This window comes from Papio anubis, chromosome 12 (assembly GCF_008728515.1).
Source record: "Papio anubis isolate 15944 chromosome 12, Panubis1.0, whole genome shotgun sequence".
Classification (NCBI taxonomy): Eukaryota; Metazoa; Chordata; class Mammalia; order Primates; family Cercopithecidae; genus Papio; species Papio anubis.
The window spans coordinates 15,340,478-15,357,281 of record NC_044987.1 but is presented as its reverse complement, the minus strand read 5'-3'; the positions used below and the strand labels follow the sequence as shown (position 1 = coordinate 15,357,281).

The following is a 16,804-nucleotide window of genomic DNA, read 5'->3' as shown; positions in this document are numbered from 1 at the left end:
AGGCTCAAGGGGTGGGATGCGGCTTCTGCAGGAGAAAAGGTGAGACCTGGTCAAATTTCTTTCCTATCACTGAGTCTCAGGGATAATGGGTCAACCCAGAACTGAGATGTCTGCATGAGAGCCACTCCTAAAAATAAACAAAACAAAAGAAAAAACAAAAAAAGAAGAAAACTAAATGAAAATAAAAATAAAAAAGATCCACTCCTCTCTGCCAAAAGGCCAGAGCCCACAGCTCTACTGAGTTCTACATCAAGACACTTTATTGCTGGCGCCTCAGAGAACACTAGAGACTAGGGGCTGGTGGCCTCAAAGATCCAGGGCGGTGAGTCCAAACTGGCGTAGCTGCTCCTTGTGCCTGGCATGGAGTCTAAATGCCGTCCCATCCCACTGCGACTTGATGGCTCTCAGCTTGGCCAAGAGCCTGTCCAGACTGTCCTGCAGACATCAATATTTCAGCCCCCAGGAAGAGACAGGGAAGGAGTGAGGGCTGCCCCAGGTTGGTTCGTAAGCTTTCCTTGCCCAGTAGACATGGTTGTATCCCCTCTCTGCCCCCAGGATAGAGCAGGGCTCCCTTGGAGATACTTCTTCTCCTTACCCCTGGGTTGTCAGTCATCACACTAGCTGGGGTTTGTGGGCATGGGGGAGTCCTGGGTACTGGGATGACTGGGATCCAGGAGGTGGTGCTTACCTGTAAGATTTCCTCATACTTTGCCTCCATGTCTGCCACGTGGGTCCGAAGCTGAGACAGGGCCTGGTCCCGCTCTCTTAGAGCTTGTTCAGCCTCTTCCCGGGCAGCCGCAGCTTCCCTTTGGCATGCCTCTGGGGGCAGGCAGGATGAAAGACAGCAGGATGGTGACACTCTATCCTTGACCAGTCTCCAAAGGTATCTGGAAAGGAGACCTTGAATGGGCTCATTCCAGACTCCCCCAGCATCACCAACTTTCCTGCAGTCCCTGTAAAAGCTGAAGCTCCACTGAGGTATAGCAGAGAATGGTGGGCTTGAGACAGAAGGCTCCAAAGTCGGATTACTACCTAGGTGACCACAGACATGTCTCTTTCTGAGCCTCAGTGTCTTCATCTTTTTATTTATTTATTATTTATTTATTTATTTAGATGGAGTCTCACTCTGTCGCCAGACTGGAGTGCAGTGGCATGATCTCGGCTCACTGCAACCGCCGCCTCCTGGGTTCAAGCAATTCTCCTGCCTCAGCCTCCTGAGTAGCTGGGACTATAGGCACATGCCACCACGCCCAGCTAATTTTTTAATTTTTATTAGAGACAGGGTTTCACCATGTTGGCCAGGATGGTCCTTATCTCTTGACCTCGTGATCCGCCCACCTCAGCCTCCCAGAGTGCTGGGATTACAGGCGTGAGCCACCGCTGCTAGCTGGTGTCTTCATCTTTAAAGAGAGAATGACACATCTCTCAGGGCTATGCTGTGACCTTTAAACATGGTAATGGATGACAAAGCACCTAGCTAGTATACAGGAAGTGCTCAGTAAACATTGATTCATTGGCCGGGTGTGGTGGCTCACGCCTGTAATCCTAACACTATGGGAGGCCGGGGAGGGCGGATTACCTGAGATCAGGAGTCCTGGCCAACATGGTGAAATTCCTATCTCTACTAAAAATACAAAAATTAGCCAGGCATGGTGGCACACATCTGTAATCCCAGCTACTTGGGAGGCTGAGGCAGGAGAATTGCTTGAACCTGGGAGGCAGAGGTTGCTGTGAGCCGAGATTGCGCCATTGCACTCCAGCCTGAGCAACCAGAACGAAACTGCGTCTCAAAAAAAAAAACAAAAACAAAAAACAAAAAACCAAAAAACAACAACAACAAAAACAAAAACAACTGAGTTATTGATTGACTTGGAATTTGAGGTAAAGCAAAGATTAGGAAAGGAACCCAGGGTCTGAATGGCAGATAAGCAGCTCCTGGCCATCTATAGCTAAACCGAAGGCTTTTTTTTTTTTTTTTTGGTTGGAGTCTTACTCTGTCACCCAGGCTGGAGTGCAGTGGTGCGATCTCGGCTCACTGCAGCCTCCGCGTCCTGGATTCAAGTGATTCTTCTGACTCAGCTTCCCAAGTATCTGAGATTACAGGCACATGCCACCATGCCCAGCGAATTTTTGTAATTTTAGTAGAGATGGCATTTCACCATATTGGCCAGGCTGGTCTCGAACTCCTGGCCTCAAGCAATCCTCTCGCCTTGGCCTCCCAAAGTGCTGGGATTACAGGGGTGAGCCACTGAGCCCGGCTGAAGGCATTTTTAAGGTAAGAACACTTTGGGACCAAAATTGTGCAAGAGCTCATGTGTCATGCTGAGATATTTCAACATTATTTTGTAAGCAGGAGGCAAGAGAAGAGAAGCAAAGGCTTCCTAGTTTTTAAAAATATTTTTGCTTATTGGGAGTGTTTATTCATTTATTTAGTGAACAGTTATTTAGGACCTACCGGGTGCTAGGTCTTGAAGATATAGAAGTAAATAAGTCAAACATTTTCCCTTAGTTTCATTGTAGAAATCACCTAAACTAAAAGGGAATATGTTTTGCTCACAAGAGACATGGCAGTGGTGGGGAGTTAGGTAGGGCTGGACTTGGAGAGGAGGAAATGGGGTGTGACGCCTACCTCTTCTTTTTTATTTTTATTTATTTTTTTGAGACAGAGTTGCTCTGTCACCCAGGCTGGAGTGCAATGGCGCGATCTCGGCTCACTGCAACCTCTGCCTCCCGGATTCAAGCAATTCTCCTGCCTCAGCCTCCCGAGTAGCTGGGATTACAGGTGTGCGCCACCACATCCGGCTAATTTTTATATTTTTAGTAGAGACGGGGTTTCGCCATTTGGCCAGGCTGTTCTCGAACTCCTGACCTCAGGTGATCCACCCGCCTTGGCCTCCCATAGTGCTGGGATTACAGGCCTGAGCCACTGCGCCTGGCACCTCTTCTTTACTTACAACAGAGATTCTTGGCATCCCGAACCCTCTGCTCCAGTCCTCGGTGGTGGAGGGTCACTGAAAGTGGGGAAAGTGATCCCAGAGCCCAGGTGGCAGCTTTCTGGAGCAGAGACTTTGAAGTCTGCCCCTTCATGCTGGCCCTTGCTGCAACTCTTGGAGACAAGGGGCTTGGGGGGTGGGGAAACCTACCTAGCTGCCCCCAAAGGCCCTTGACTTCTTCCTCCAGCTGCTTGCTGCGGGATTGCATATCCTCCTGCAGGGCATGGCACTGGCGACTCATCTCTGGGGTGGGGGCAGTAGGCCGCCAGGGACCCAGGTCGCAGATGGAGTGATGGAGAAAGGAAATGAAGTTGTGGGTGGGGAAGACTCTACTTGGTCTAGTGGAACAGGAGCACAAAGGCCTTCTTGGTTCTTTTTTTTTTTTTTTTTTGAGACGGGGTCTCACTCCCTGTTGCCCAGGCTGGAGTGCAGTGGTGCTGCATCTCGGCTCACTGCAAGTTCGCCTCCTGGGTCTTTCACCCCATTCTCCTGCCTCAGTCTCCCCGAAAGAAGGCTGGGACTACAGGCACCTGCCACCACACCCAGCTAATTTTTTTGCATTTTTAGTAGAGACGGAGTTTCACCGTGTTAGCCAGGATGGTCTCGATCTCCTGACCTCATGATCCGCCCGCCTCGGCCTCCCAAAGTGCTGGGATTACTTTTTGTGATTCTGAGAAGCTAGAGACCATGAAAACCTGAGGAAGGGAAAGGAAGCCCAACCCACCTCCCCCACCGTCCAGCTTTGGATGGGGATGCTAGTCCTTCTCTCCTCCTATAGGATGGTTGAGGTGATGGCTATGACTGCATGTGTATCCTACACAGCATCAAGCACATGGCACCAGGCATCCTGGCAGGCCGCTACCTGGGATCCCAGGAACCTACCTGCCTTTGATTCCTGCAGGATCCTGCCTGATTTGTACTGTTCGGGGAAGACCAAGACCAGGCCTGGCAGTCGGAAGCCCTCCTTGTTTCCCTTCCTTGCATCATCTGACCCTGCTGGTTGTCTTCCTCCAGGCCCCTGTCTCCTGCCCATCTGCTCAACAGACCACACACCTGCATATATGGCCTTCCCTTCACTTCGGGCCCCTTCCAGCTCAGCCTCCACCCTTTGCAGCCTCTGCTTCAGCCGGTCTTTGGAAGCCTTGGCTCGACGGGCTTCATCCCTCCGTAGAGCTGTGAGCAGTCCCAGAGCCACTGTCAGGACTGGCTGGGGCCCGCTAAATCAGCCCCCATGAACTTGATGAATTTTGCCCATCTCTAGAAATCTGGTGGCGGGGCGTCCAGCCTCTTATTCTCTCTCTGGGTTTTGTTGTTTTTGTTTTTTATCCCTAGAGTCTCACAGGCTCCTCATTATTAAGAAGTAAAGACTCTCTCCATGTTCTGCCTATACAAAATAGCTTTCCGGATAGCCCGGCATGGTGGCTCATGCCTGTAATCCCAATATTTTGGGAGGCTTAGGTGGGAGAATTGCTTGAGGCCAGGAGTTTGAGACCTGCCTGGGCAACAGAGTGAGACCTTGTCTCTATAAGAAAAATAAATAGGGCCAGGCGCAGTGGCTCATGCCTGTAATCCCAGCACTTTGGGAGGCCAAAGTGGGAGGATCATGAGGTCAAGAGTTCGAGACCAGCTTGGCCAACATGGTGAAAGCCTGTCTCTAATAAGAATACAAAAATTAGCCGGGCATGGTGGCCATGTGCCTGTAATCCCAGCTACTTGGGAGGCCGAGGTGGGGGAATCACTTGAGCCTGGGAGGTAGAGGTTGCAGTGAGCCAAGATGGTGCCACTGCACTCCAGCCTGGGCAACAGAGCACAGGACTCTGTCTTAAAAAAAAAAAGAGAGTAAAATAAAATAAAATGAAATAATAAAATAAAATAAATTTTAAAAAAGAAAAATAAATAAATAAATAAAGTAGCTAGGTAGGGTGGTGTGCACCAGCTACTCGTGAAGCTGAGGTGGGAAGATTGTTGGGGTCCAGGAGTTTGAGATTACAGTGAGCTATGATCACACCACTGCAGTCCAGCCTGGGCAATAGAGCAAGATTCTGTCTAAAAAAAAAAAAAAAGCTTCCTTTATCAACCCTCACTGCCCACCCCTCTCTCATTGTCTTTTTCCACTAGGGGATGGTTAGGGTTCAACTTAGCCCCCCACTGTATCTCCAACTCCCCAATCCCCCAGGATACAGAAATGCCCCATTTCACTTGCCCTGTTGCCCACCCCCATGCCAGCTTCTACCCTCCTTACCCAAGTGGTCTCGGAGCAGCTCCTTCTCCAGCACCACCAGCCTGTGCCTGGACTCAGCCTCCACATCTGCACCTGCTGTGGCAAGTGGCAGAGCCTCAGCTCTTCGTGATCTCAGCATTCCTCACTCTCCTTGCGTCCTCGCCCCACACCCTGCACTTTTGCCACAGGAGACCTGAGGACCACTAAATGAGGGATCCATGGTGGCAGAGTCTACTGAAGTCAGCACTGTGTCCTTACCAACCAGCACATAACAGATATGCAAAATACACATGACAAATATATTAGGAAGGCACAAAGCTAGATGGTGCTTAAAGGAGAGCGTGAGTGACCATTTCCCCACTTCCTCAGCTCCCTGCATCCGACTTCAAGGACACGAAAGAGGAAGGTCAAGAGAGTTCCATCCTGTCATGTAGAAGGCTGAATTGTCTCTGGAGGAGCTCTGCGTGGTCTTCATGCCAGAACATGGAGAAGCAGGGGGCACCTCCACCCACCATGACTCACCCCAGTTCTTTTTCTTCTGTGCCCCAGATTTCTTCCCTTTTTCTTTGTTTTTAAGTGGCATCTCCTTGCTGTCCTGGGAGAAGGAGGGGACCTTATGTTTAGGTCTGGACACAGGGATGCTTTCCTGACTGAATCAGGAGTCTCAGGGGAGTCTCCTGGTTCTACTCCAAATTTGTCTCTCATACTCTTCAGAAAAGTCAGTTCACAGTCTCTTTGGAACCTCAGGCAGGGTTGGGGTCAATGGGGAGGGTGAAGTTTTTTCTCTCAACCAGGCTGACTGTACGGAAGTCACTCCTCACAACTCTCTTTTAGATAAATCCCTGTACCTGCTCCCCTCCCTCTTCCCATCATCCTCAACCCCCTCTTCCTACCTGTAGGATCCTCTCCTGCCAGTGTTGGGGCTCCCTGTGGAGTGACCCACCCGTGGGGAGTGGCAGAGAGAAGGCCCAACTAGCGAGGAGCCTGAGGCGGGGCCTGGGTCCTGGGAGCCAATCCTTGGTGGCAAATTTCTCTTGAGGGCAGGACTGAGGGCTGGAAGGTTGGGTTTCGGGAGGCTGTATGTTGTCCAGGCAACTGGGAAACATGGAGTTCGTAGGAAGGTGGAATGGGCTAAATCAGCTCACAACGCTTAAAATATCAAGGTCTCAAAGGGTCAGTTCTTTCCTTATCCCAAAACCCTAAGTATAGTTTGAAAAGAAAGGGCTTTGGAGGCCGATTGGTTATGATTCATTGCCATGTAGACATGGCCTGCAATTTGGAGACTTCCAAATTCAGATGTACACATCTGAGATAATATGTTGTGCTGATACAGAGGAAAAGGACTGACAGTAGCCACATTGGACAATTGACATCCCGAGGTCCCATCAGCAAAATGACATTAGTAGGTTTAAAACTGAAGATCTAAGCTGGGGGCGGTGGCTCATGCCTATAATCCCAACATTTTCAGAAGCTGAGGCAGGAGGATTACTTGAGGCCAGGAGTTCAAGACCAGCCTGGACAACACAGTGAGACCTCATTTCTACAAAAAATTAAAAAATTAGCCTGGCAGGGTGGTGCACACCTGTTAGTCTCAGCTACTCGGGAGGCTGAAGCAGGAGAACCACTTGAGCCTGGGAGGTTGAGGCAGCAGTGAGCTATGATTGCACCACTGCACTCCAGCCTGGATGACAGAGGGAGACCCTGTCTCAAACAAACAAACAAACAAACAAAAACCCCAAACCACTGAAGATCCTCTTCAGTACACTGTGGAATGAGGGTAATAAGTACAGGAATAGGTAGTCGAGGGCGTTTCCCACTTCAGAGAAATGAGACACAAAGGAACAGCAGACCCATGGACTCTAGGGTACTGACCTAGAGGGATGCAAGTGTGCAGGAAAGTGCTCAGGTTAGAGACAAGACATTTGAGTTTGAGTCCCAACTGTGGATATGTAAACTGAGTCAAGCCATTTGACTTTGCTCAGCATCAGTTTCCTGATCTTTAAATGTTTGATTTTGTAGCTCTTGAAAAGCCTGTGTTTTAGCTGGGTGTTTACATGGCTATCTTCTCTCCTAGTGACTTAATCTATTGCTACATTTCCCCATTCCCTTGTGTGGTTGATTTTCAGACAGGTGTTGAGACATTGCTTTGTGAGGCTCCCTGCAGCACAGAGTTGGTTGGGGCTCCCTCTAGTGGACTTGTTTGACCTTCTCCTGAGTTTCCCACATTTTTGCTTTTAAATTATTTACTGGGCAATATTGGGGGTGACTCCCTTTGGGGATACTTCTTAGTGTCCTGCTGGAGCCAGGAGTGGCTGGAATAATTAATGTGGGGGAGAGAGTATGATGGGTGGTCCTCCCTTGTCAGGCAGCCTTCACTCTCCCTGCAGCTCTGTGCTATCCTGAGGCTTGCCATCTATCTGCCACTTGGATCTCTGGGCACCATACTGGTTAGAGTGAAAACAGCAGACACTTCAGGGCTTTTCTCCTTTTGGATTAGGGGACCTGCAGACCGTTTCTTTAGGTTTCTTGTTTGTTTGTTTTGTTTTTGTTTTTGTTTTGAGACGGAGTCTCGCTCTGTTGCCCAGGCTGAAGTGCAGTGGCACGATCTCGGCTCACTGCAAGCTCCTCCCGGGTTCATGCTGGGACTGCAGGCATCCACCACCACGCCCCGCTAATTTTTTTGTATTTTTAGTAGAGACGGGGTTTCACCGTGGTAGCCAGGATGGACTCGATCTCCTGACCTCATGATCCACCCGCCTCGGCCTCCCAAAATTCTGGGATTACAGGCGTGAGCCACCGCGCCTGGCATTTTTTTTTTTCTCAGTGTCTCTCTCTCTGTCACTCAGGCTGGAGTGCAGTGGCATGATCACGGCTCACTGCAGCCTCAGCCTCTCCAGGCTCTGGTGATCTTCCCACCTCAACCTCCTGAGTAGCCGGGACTATAGGCGCATGCCACCACACCTGGCTAATTTTTATATTTTTTGTAGAGACGGGGTTTACCATGTTGGCCAGCATGGTCTTGAACTCCTGGCCTCAAGTGATCTGCCTGCCTTGGCCTCCCAAGGTTCTTGGATTGCAGGCGTGAGCCACTGCACCAGGCTATCTTTTTTTTTCAGACAGAGTCTTGTTCTGTCACCAGGCTGGAGTACAGTGATGTGATCTCGGCTCACTGCAACCTCCACCTCCTGGGTTCAAGCAATTCTCTGCCTCAGCCTCCCGAGTAGCTGGGATTACAGGCACCCACCACCACGCCTGGCTAATTTTTGTATTTTTAGTAGAGATGGGGTTTCACCATCTTGGCCAGGTTGGTCTTGAACTCCTGACCTCGTGATCCACCTGCCTCAGCCTCCCAAAGTGCTGGGATTACAGGCATGAGCCACTGCACCTGGCCTTCTTTCTTTAGGTACTTCTCTTCAACTCTGTCACCCTCAATATTTTTGGTTCATTGCCTATTGTCAGGAGCAGATCTGTAGAAATAGCCACAAGAGGCTGGGCATGGTGACTCATGCCTGTTATCCCAGCACTTTGGGAGGCTGAGGTGGGCAGATCATGAGGTCAGGAGTTCGAGACCAGCCTGGCCAACATTATTAAACCCTTTCTCTACTGAAAAATACAAAAATTAGCTGGACATGGTGGTGTGCGCCTGTAATCCCAGCTACTTGGGAGGCTGAGGCAGGAGAATCGCTTGAACCCAGGAGGTAGAGGTTGCGGTGAGCCAAGATCACGCCACTGCATTCCAGCCTGGGCAACCAGAGCAAAACTCTGTCTAAAAAAAACCCGTGGTCTCTGCAACCCCTTATTGTGATCCAGACATTCCTTTCTATTGATTCCAGATCTTTAGATAATAACTCTTTCAAGCAATTGTCAATTGGAAAATCTCTGAATTCACTTATGACCCGGAACCTAATTCTAACCCTAATTCCCTTACCCACTTCCTCACTTCCAGTTGTCCTGCCTTTCTAGACCGAACCAATGTACATCTTACATATATTGATTGATGTCTTATGTTTTCTTAAAATGTATAAAGCAAGCCGGCGCAGTGGCTCACGCCTGTCATCCCAGCACTTTGCGAGGCCAAGGCAGGTGGATCACCTGAGGTCAGGAGTTCAAGACCAGCCTGACCAACATAGTGAAGCCCTGTCTCTACTACAAATACAAAAAATTAGCCGAGCATTTTGGTGGGTGCCTGTAATCCCAGCTACTTGGGAGGCTGAGGCAGGAGAATCTCTTGAGCCCGGGAGGCGGAGGTTGCAGGGAGCCGATATTGCGCCATTGCACTCCAGCCTGGGCAACAAGAGTGCAATTCCGTCTGAAAAAAAACAAAAAATGCAAAAAGCCAAATTGTAGCCTGTTCACCTTCAGCACTTGTCAGGATCTCCTGAGAGTTGTGTCACGGGCCATTGGTCACTCATATTTGGCTCAGAATAAATCTCTTCAAATATTTTACAGAGTTTGACTCTTTTCTTTGACATGAGACTAATGTTAATAAGTTCTGATAGCCCACTACCATCAGACCAGCTTCTTCTAATCTTGAGCATGTTTTTCATTTATTCTCCCTCCACCACCTCCTTCTCCTGTGCTGTAATGCAGCGGGGGTTCCTGTCCCTGTCCTCCTCATCTAGAAGCCTGTTTGGGAGGTTTTTCTTTCTTTCTTTCTTTTTTTTTTTTTTGAGACAGTCTCACTCTGTGGCCCATGCTGGAGTGCAGTGGTGTGATCTCAGCTCACTGCAACCTCTGCTTCCTGGGTTCAAGAGATTCTTGTGCCTCAGTCTCCCGAGTAGCTGGGATTACAGGCATGTGCCACCACATTCAGCTAATTTTTGTATTTTTAGTAGAGATGGGGTTTCACCATGTTGGCCAGGCTGGTCTGGAACTCCCAACCTCAGGTGATCTGCTTGCTTTGGTCTCCAAGTGTCAGGGTTGTGTGAACCAGAGCAACTCCATCTTGAAGAGGAGCTGGGTAAAATGAGGCTGAGAACTACTGGGCTGCATTCCCAGAAGGTTAAGGCATTCTAAGTCATAGGATGAGATAGGAGGTTGGCACAGATACAGATCATAAAAACCTTGCTGATAAAACAGGTCGCAGTAAAGGAGCTGGCCAAAACCCACCAAAACCAAGATGGTGACGAGAGTGACCTCTGGTCGTCCTCACTGCTACACTCCCACCAGCGCCATGACAGTTTACAAATGCCATGGCAACATCAGGAAGTTACCCTGTATGGTGTAAAAAGGGGAGGCATGAATAATCCACCCCTTGTTTAGCATCTCATCAAGAAATAACCATAAAAATGGTTATGTCTATGGAGTCACCATTCTTCTGTTCCAACACTTTCCTAATAAACTTGTTTTCACTTTACTCTAGAGTCGCCCTGAATTCTTTCTTGTGTGAGATCCAAGAACGCTCTCTTGGGATCTGGATCGGGACCCCTTTCCTGTGACAAAAGTGCTGGGATTGCAGGCATGAGCCACTGAGCCTGGCAAATTTTTGCATTTTTTACAGAGACAGGGTTTCCCTATGTTGCCCATCCTGGTCTCGAACTCCTGGTCTCAAGCAATCCATCTGCCTCAGCCTCCCAAAGTGTTGGGACTACAGGCAGGAGCTACCTTGCTTGGTTGGAAACTTTTTTTTCCGTGGAATGATTAGTGTCCCCATTACTTGTTGATGTAAAGGAAAAGACTGGCACAAATTTAAGCAGAGAGTTTACTTGGGCCAAGTTTGAGGACAGCAATCCAGGAGCATAGATTCAAGTTGCCCTTGACAATAGGCTCAGATTAGTAGCAGTTACAAGTGTGTGTGTGTGGGTTTTTTTTTTTTTTTTTGAGATGGAGTTTCACTCTTGTTGCCCAGGCTGGAATGCAGTGGCACAATCTTGGCTCACTGCAACCTCTGCCTCCCGGTTCAAGTGATTCTCCTGCCTCAGCCTCCCGAGTAGCTGAGATTACAGGCTCCCACCACCAAGTCTGGCTGATTTTTTGTATTTTTAATAGAGACAGCATTTCACCATCTTGGCCAGGCTGGTCTTGAACTCCTGATCTCGTGATCTGCCTCCCAAAGTGCTGAGATTACAGGCGTGAGCCACCAGGCCCGGCCAACAAGTCTTTTTTTTTGAGACGGAGTCTCGCTCTGTTGCCCAGGCTGGAGTGCAGTGGCGCGATCTCGGCTCATGCAAGCTCCACCTCCCGGGTTCACGCCATTCTCCTGCCTCAGCCTCCTGACAAGTGTGTTTTTAAAGGAAAAAAGAGGCCAGGTGTGGTGGCTCATGCCTATAATCTTAGCACTTTGGGAGGCCCAGGTGGGAGGATCACTTGAGGCCAGGAGTTTAAGATCAGCCTGGGCAACCTGAGACCACCACCACCCCACCGAAAATAAATAAATAAATAAACAAACAAATGCAAAGAAGAGGCAGTTCCTAAACTGTCTGCTAATCATTTGCATTAACATAGCGTAAGGTATTTGATTGGCTGTACGTTGTATTCCAGGAACATGAAGATGATGGGTGAGGCAGCTAGTCAGGGACCAAATGCCTTTAAACCATTGCCCCCAGGCATGGGTCGGGGGTTTGTGACTGAAGTCCCATACTCATGTTTCTCTGGGCCTGATAATTTTGCATACCTCACACAGTTCAGACAGCTTTGAGCTACTTTTCTTTTCTCATCCTGATGCATAGAATGACATTAGAATAGAGATTGCAGAATATAAGCAACTATACCCCAGAAGAGAATGTAGTTTACAAATACGTTCAGTCAATGGACTTTCCTTTTTTTCTTTTGAGACAAAGTCTCGCTCTGTGCCCAGGCTGAAGTGGAGTGGTGCGATCTCGGATCACTGCAACCTCCGCCTCCCAGGTTCAAGGCATTCTCCTGTTTCAGCCTCCAGAGTAGCTGGGATTACAGGTGCCCGCCACCACGCCTGGCTACTTTTTGTATTCTAGTAGAGATGGGGTTTCGCCATGTTGGTCAGGTTGGTCTCAAACTCCCGATCTCGAGTGATCCGCCAGCCTCGGCCTCCCAATGTGTTGGGATTATAGGCGTGAGCCACCATGCTCGGCTCAGTCAATGGACTTTCAGGTGCGGAATGAGGATGTGGTTTGGGGTGAAGGTGAAGTGGGATAAGAAAAAGGCTACATGTTACACGATGTGATGCAGGATGAACCAACTCTAGCATAATCTGGAATTGGAATGACATTGTGATCAACAGTCCAATCCCCTCTCTTGTACATTTTCTAAAACAAGCCAAATAAAAATTGTGGCCTGGCGTGGTGGCTCGCGCCACGCCCAGCTAATTTTTTTTTTTTTGGAAAAAAAAAAAAAGGTAAGAAAAGGGCAATCTTCCTTTTCTTATTAACCTTACTTTATTTATTCTTTTTTTTTTTTGACAGAGTTTCACTCTTGTCGCCCAGGCTGGAGTGCAGTGGCACAATCTCGGCTCACTGCAACCTCTGGCTCCCGGGTTCAAGTGATTCTCCTGCCTCAGTCTCCCGAGTAGCTGGGATTACAGGTGCCCGCCACTAAACCCAGCTAATTTTTGTATTTTTAGTAAAGACGAGATTTCACCATGTTGGCCAAGCTGGTCTCCAACTCCTGATCTGAGGTGATCCGCCCCCCTCGGCCTCACAAGGTGCTGGGATTACAGGCATGAGCCACTGCACTGGGCTGAATGGATTGGATTTTAAAGCACACTTCAGGCAGAGGGAATAAGGGAACTGTCTGAGTAATGGTGATGAAGAAAGAAAGAATTGGCCAGGTGCGGTGGTCATGCCTGTGATCTCAGCACTTTGGGAGGCCGAGGAGGGCGGATCACCTCAGGTCAGGAATTGGAGGTCATGTCAGCTTGGCCAACACTGTGAAATCTCGTCTTTACTAAAAATACAAAAATTAATCAGGCATGGTGGCAGGCACCTGTAATCCCAGCTACTCGGTGGGCAGCGGTTGCATTGAGTCGAGATTGTGCTACTGCGCTCCAGCCTGGGTGACAGAGAGAGACTCTGTCTCAAAATAAAATTAAATAAATAAATAAATAAAAAGAATTGTATTTGATGACTTGGTGAGTCAGTTAGCATAAGACATGTGTACCAGGGAGTAGTATAAAACTACAAGTTTGTTTAGCTTGGAGTTAGAGCAACTTGATTGTCAATTTTATTCCAGAGGCAATGGGAAGTGTTTAAAGTTTGTGATGCTGTCTGAACTATACTATAGGAAGCCTATGGTGGCAGGATGAATTGAAGGCAGAGGAAAAGGTTTCAACAGTCCAGGGAAAAGAAAAGGAGGACCTGCAACTAGGTGTGGGCACTAAGGATGGAGCTTTGCCTAGATTTTCCCTTCATAGATTCTTCTCTTCCTGAATGGAAACTGATAAAAGGAAATTCTTCTGATAGTAAATTATAATGTTGACTCCAAAATCAATTCTAGATAAAGGCGATTAAATTGCAAACCCAGGATGCCTGGCTGAAAGGTCCCTGCATTCAAAGATATTTTCCCCTTTACAGGAGCACCTGATAATATAGCTCCCTAATCCTTTGTGCTTTGTGGAAGAGCCTGGAGGGGGATCGAAGGCGGAACTAATACTTACTGACACACCTGGGTCTGCAAACTCCCAAAACCGAGGCTCAGAATTAGTAAATTAGGGCAGGGCACTTCCTTCTTTGGAAGGGAAGTTCCTATTTTCAAAGTTCTTCCAACGGAACTTTTACATTAGAGAAGTGTAATTGACCGAGAAGTGGAAGTGACCGGGAACAGCATTTCTGTTCCCTGGGCGGGAGACAGAACCCCCTCGGGCAGAGCCAGTAGCAGGTCAGCTTCTGAGGGGGCCCTCATGCTGGCGGCGCCGACCTGTGGTGCAATGCTCCGAATAGGAGAATCTTAAATACATGTTTGAGACTCAATTCCCAGAAACGTAACTAGTCTTCACGAGCCAAAAAAAAAAAAAAAAAAAAAAAAAAAGGAAGTACTTTCTTTTCAAGAGGTCAAAGGGCCTCGAAGAAGAGCTACTGGCTTGAGTGTCTCAAGCCTTGCTGGGGGCCTAATCCGGCTGGAACAGGCCGCAGCATTCATATTCCTGTCCTTGGTCGTGTCTTAATGAAGACTTGAATAAGGGGTGGAGAAATAACTTTCCTTTTTCTCCCACCATCCTCCCACAGTGTAAATAAGCAAATAACTCGAATCTCCATTTCGTCATTTGTCAGGCGTGGGGAAAGACTTGACATCAAGACTTCCACTCCATCGCCACCTGTCTTAATTTAAACATTCCCATGACCCACCCCAGAAGCGCCAACCTCCCGCCCACAAGGAGCATGGAAGTCTCGGTTTCTGACTACTGCGCAGACTCCACCTTGGACCTACCCCCACCTCCAATCCCCCGCCGCTCCTTTCCCCGTTTCTCCAGCAGAGGGCGCAGGCCCGAAGGTTCCGCCGGCCCCGCCCCAGCCTGGCCCCGCCCCACCCCCGGCGTAGGGGCGGGGGAGACGGGCACGGAAACCTCGCTGCGGCTTTCCGGGAGCTGTGGGCACGCTGGCTGCTCGGAGCCGGTGGCCCGGGGGTCGTCGCTGCGCAGTCTGGCCGCGGCCGGCCGCTTCCCCGAGCTCAACAGTAAGCCGGTCCGCCTCCGGGACGCGCGCCCCGCCCGCCTCGGGCTCGCGCGCTCGGAAGGGGCGCGTCCTGCGCTCTCCCGGCACCGCCCACTCCCCTCCCCACGGCCGCTCCTCCCTCCGCCCGGATAGCCGGCGGCGGCGGCGGCGGCCGGGAGAGGCCCCTCCTTCAAGCCCTGCTTCTCTCCCTCGCTCGCAGTCCAGCCGAGCCGGCGGACCCGCCTGGGCTCCGACCCTGCCCAGGCCATGGCCGGCAACGTGAAGAAGAGCTCTGGGGCCGGGGGCGGTGGCGGCTCCGGGGGCTCGGGCTCGGGTGGCCTGATTGGGCTCATGAAGGACGCCTTCCAGCCGCATCACCACCACCACCACCACCACCTCAGCCCCCACCCGCCGGGGACCGTAGACAAGAAGATGGTGGAGAAGTGCTGGAAGCTCATGGACAAGGTGAAAGGCCTGCGGAGCGCCCGCTGTTGCAGGGTGGGCGTGGGCGGAGGGCCGCGGGGTGGGGAACGAGCGGACGGAGGAAGCGGGGGAGGGGACGTGTCTGGTGAAGCCGGGAGGCGCGGAGCCGGGGTGACCGGCCGGGGGATGGGGGGCGTGGGGGCGGGGACGAGGCCGGGAGGGTGGGGGGCGGCGTGGGGGAGGGGCTGCCGTTGGGAGTCGGGGAACGCTGGGGTGCCGCGTTTAGGGTAGCCAGACAAAGATGGAGTGGGGGCTGGGGCGAAGGTTAACTGGGAAGCCAGTGGGGCGGAAGTATAATGGGGGGTGCGGAGTTTGGGGCTCTGTGCAGGGTGTAGGGATGTAGGTCACGGAATTGGCCTGGGAGGTTAGCAGGGAGGGCGTGAGGAAGAGTGTTTGATTTACCGGCTGGGGCTCTTGGCTGGGTGAGATCTAACCAGGGAATTAGGTTCCTGGGCTCTGATTGAGGAACCTGGCTGGGGTCAGGACAGCTCCGCAGGGAAGCTGTGCTCTGGGTGAGAGTATAGTGCCTTCTCATTAGGATGTAACCCGAAGATAAAAGACATAGGGATGTTTAAGTGGGGCAAGGAAATAACTTTCCTCCACATCTAGCGCCAGCTCAAGTTTTTTGTTACCCTCAGAAACACTGGATTTGATCCATTGCTGGTGCTGAGATATGCACTGATTAAACCACAAGTTCTGGTTAGAACTATTATCTTCTGAAAGATGGACTGGCTGAGCCTGTTAAGCAGCAGCAGATTCTGACTTCTTAATAACTTCCTCCCTACTACACCGCTTGAGCTGGGTTCTTTTTTTCTGGTAACGGTTCTGACTCCTTATTACAGGTCCTGACTTTAAACTTGTTCGATGAGCTTCTTTGATTACGCTTGTTTGTTTGTTTTTTGCAAATGCAAACAAAAATAACTCCTTCATATTTAGCCAGTAAGTTTGTCATTTGGGAGACTTTTACTTCCTTATAGTTGTTTCTGTATAATGAAATGTAGTTAGTCTCAAGTAATTAAGTGTTTAAGCAGTCAGACGCTTTGGTAGAATTCAGTGCGTTTTCTTGCTATTTTTCATATTCATTAATTACTTTGGCAAAATTCATATTGCGCATGAAAAGTGATTAGAAGTATCTGGCACGTTCTAACAGAATGGTGTTATTTCCTCCAGGGTAAAATTTGGTTTTCTGTGGTTCCTCTCTGGGCCTCGGTTCCTCTTCTGTAAAGTTCTTCATGGGCTGTTTTGGACTAGAAACCGCTAATACAATGATTATGAAGCGCTTAGCCAATGTAATGTGCAATTCAAATGCCTAATAAGTCCTGTGTGTGAATTAACACTCCTGTAGTGCGTGCCAGTGGTTTCATAGCTACCTTTTTAGGGCTGGTTTTTCTCATGTTAAATAATTGGTATTGTAATTAATGACACAAGTATTTGTGTGTTGATTATATTGGTGGTGTAGTACTAATTTTATTATTAGAAATTATAATAAAATCCTTACAGAAAGTTTAGGTGCGTAAAGGAAACTTTAAATGTGTCGCCTCTTA

The 16,804-nt window shown here is 49.6% G+C and overlaps 2 protein-coding genes across 10 annotated transcripts in view; one reads left to right on the top strand and one right to left on the bottom strand.

Annotated features, from left to right (window-relative positions):
* Positions 1-224: 224 nt before the first annotated feature.
* Positions 225-6,738, bottom strand: CCDC153 (coiled-coil domain containing 153). 8 transcript variants are annotated; one of them, XM_031652877.1, is made up of 6 exons: positions 6,108-6,738; positions 5,737-5,809; positions 5,236-5,310; positions 3,144-3,236; positions 689-819; positions 225-435 (listed from the first exon to the last, which is right to left on the bottom strand). In XM_031652877.1, exons 1-6 carry the CDS (start codon positions 6,318-6,320, stop codon positions 307-309), a joined length of 714 nt encoding a protein of 237 aa, XP_031508737.1. In that variant the 5' UTR covers positions 6,321-6,738; the 3' UTR covers positions 225-306. The 8 variants fall into 8 exon arrangements, 7 of the variants coding, with proteins under 7 accessions (XP_031508737.1, XP_031508738.1, XP_031508741.1 ...); XM_031652878.1 differs by having other exon boundaries at positions 5,236-5,307; XM_031652881.1 differs by lacking the exon at positions 5,737-5,809 and having other exon boundaries at positions 6,108-6,150.
* A 7,968-nt stretch (positions 6,739-14,706) lies between these two features.
* The window catches only part of CBL (Cbl proto-oncogene), a 106,774-nt gene continuing 104,676 nt past the window's right edge, over positions 14,707-16,804 (top strand). The window contains exon 1 of one of the 2 annotated variants that reach the window (XM_003910827.5): positions 14,707-15,242. In XM_003910827.5, coding sequence (XP_003910876.1) covers positions 15,045-15,242 — 198 coding nt within the window. In that variant the 5' untranslated portion in view covers positions 14,707-15,044. The remainder of the gene's footprint in view (positions 15,243-16,804) is intronic. The other variant, XM_021926629.2, reaches the window with a different exon arrangement.

Excerpts from the sequence above, each read along its gene's own strand:
- CCDC153 (XM_031652875.1), bottom strand. The coding sequence starts at position 6,320 with ATGTTTCCCAGTTGCCTGGACAACATACAGCCTCCCGAAACCCAACCT. Across the intron at positions 5,311-5,736 it reads ACAGAAGAAAAAGAACTGGG|CAGGTGCAGATGTGGAGGCT; the intron begins GTGAGTCATGGT and ends CACTTGCCACAG. Across the intron at positions 4,167-5,235 it reads GCTGCTCCGAGACCACTTGG|CTCTACGGAGGGATGAAGCC; the intron begins GTAAGGAGGGTA and ends GACTGCTCACAG.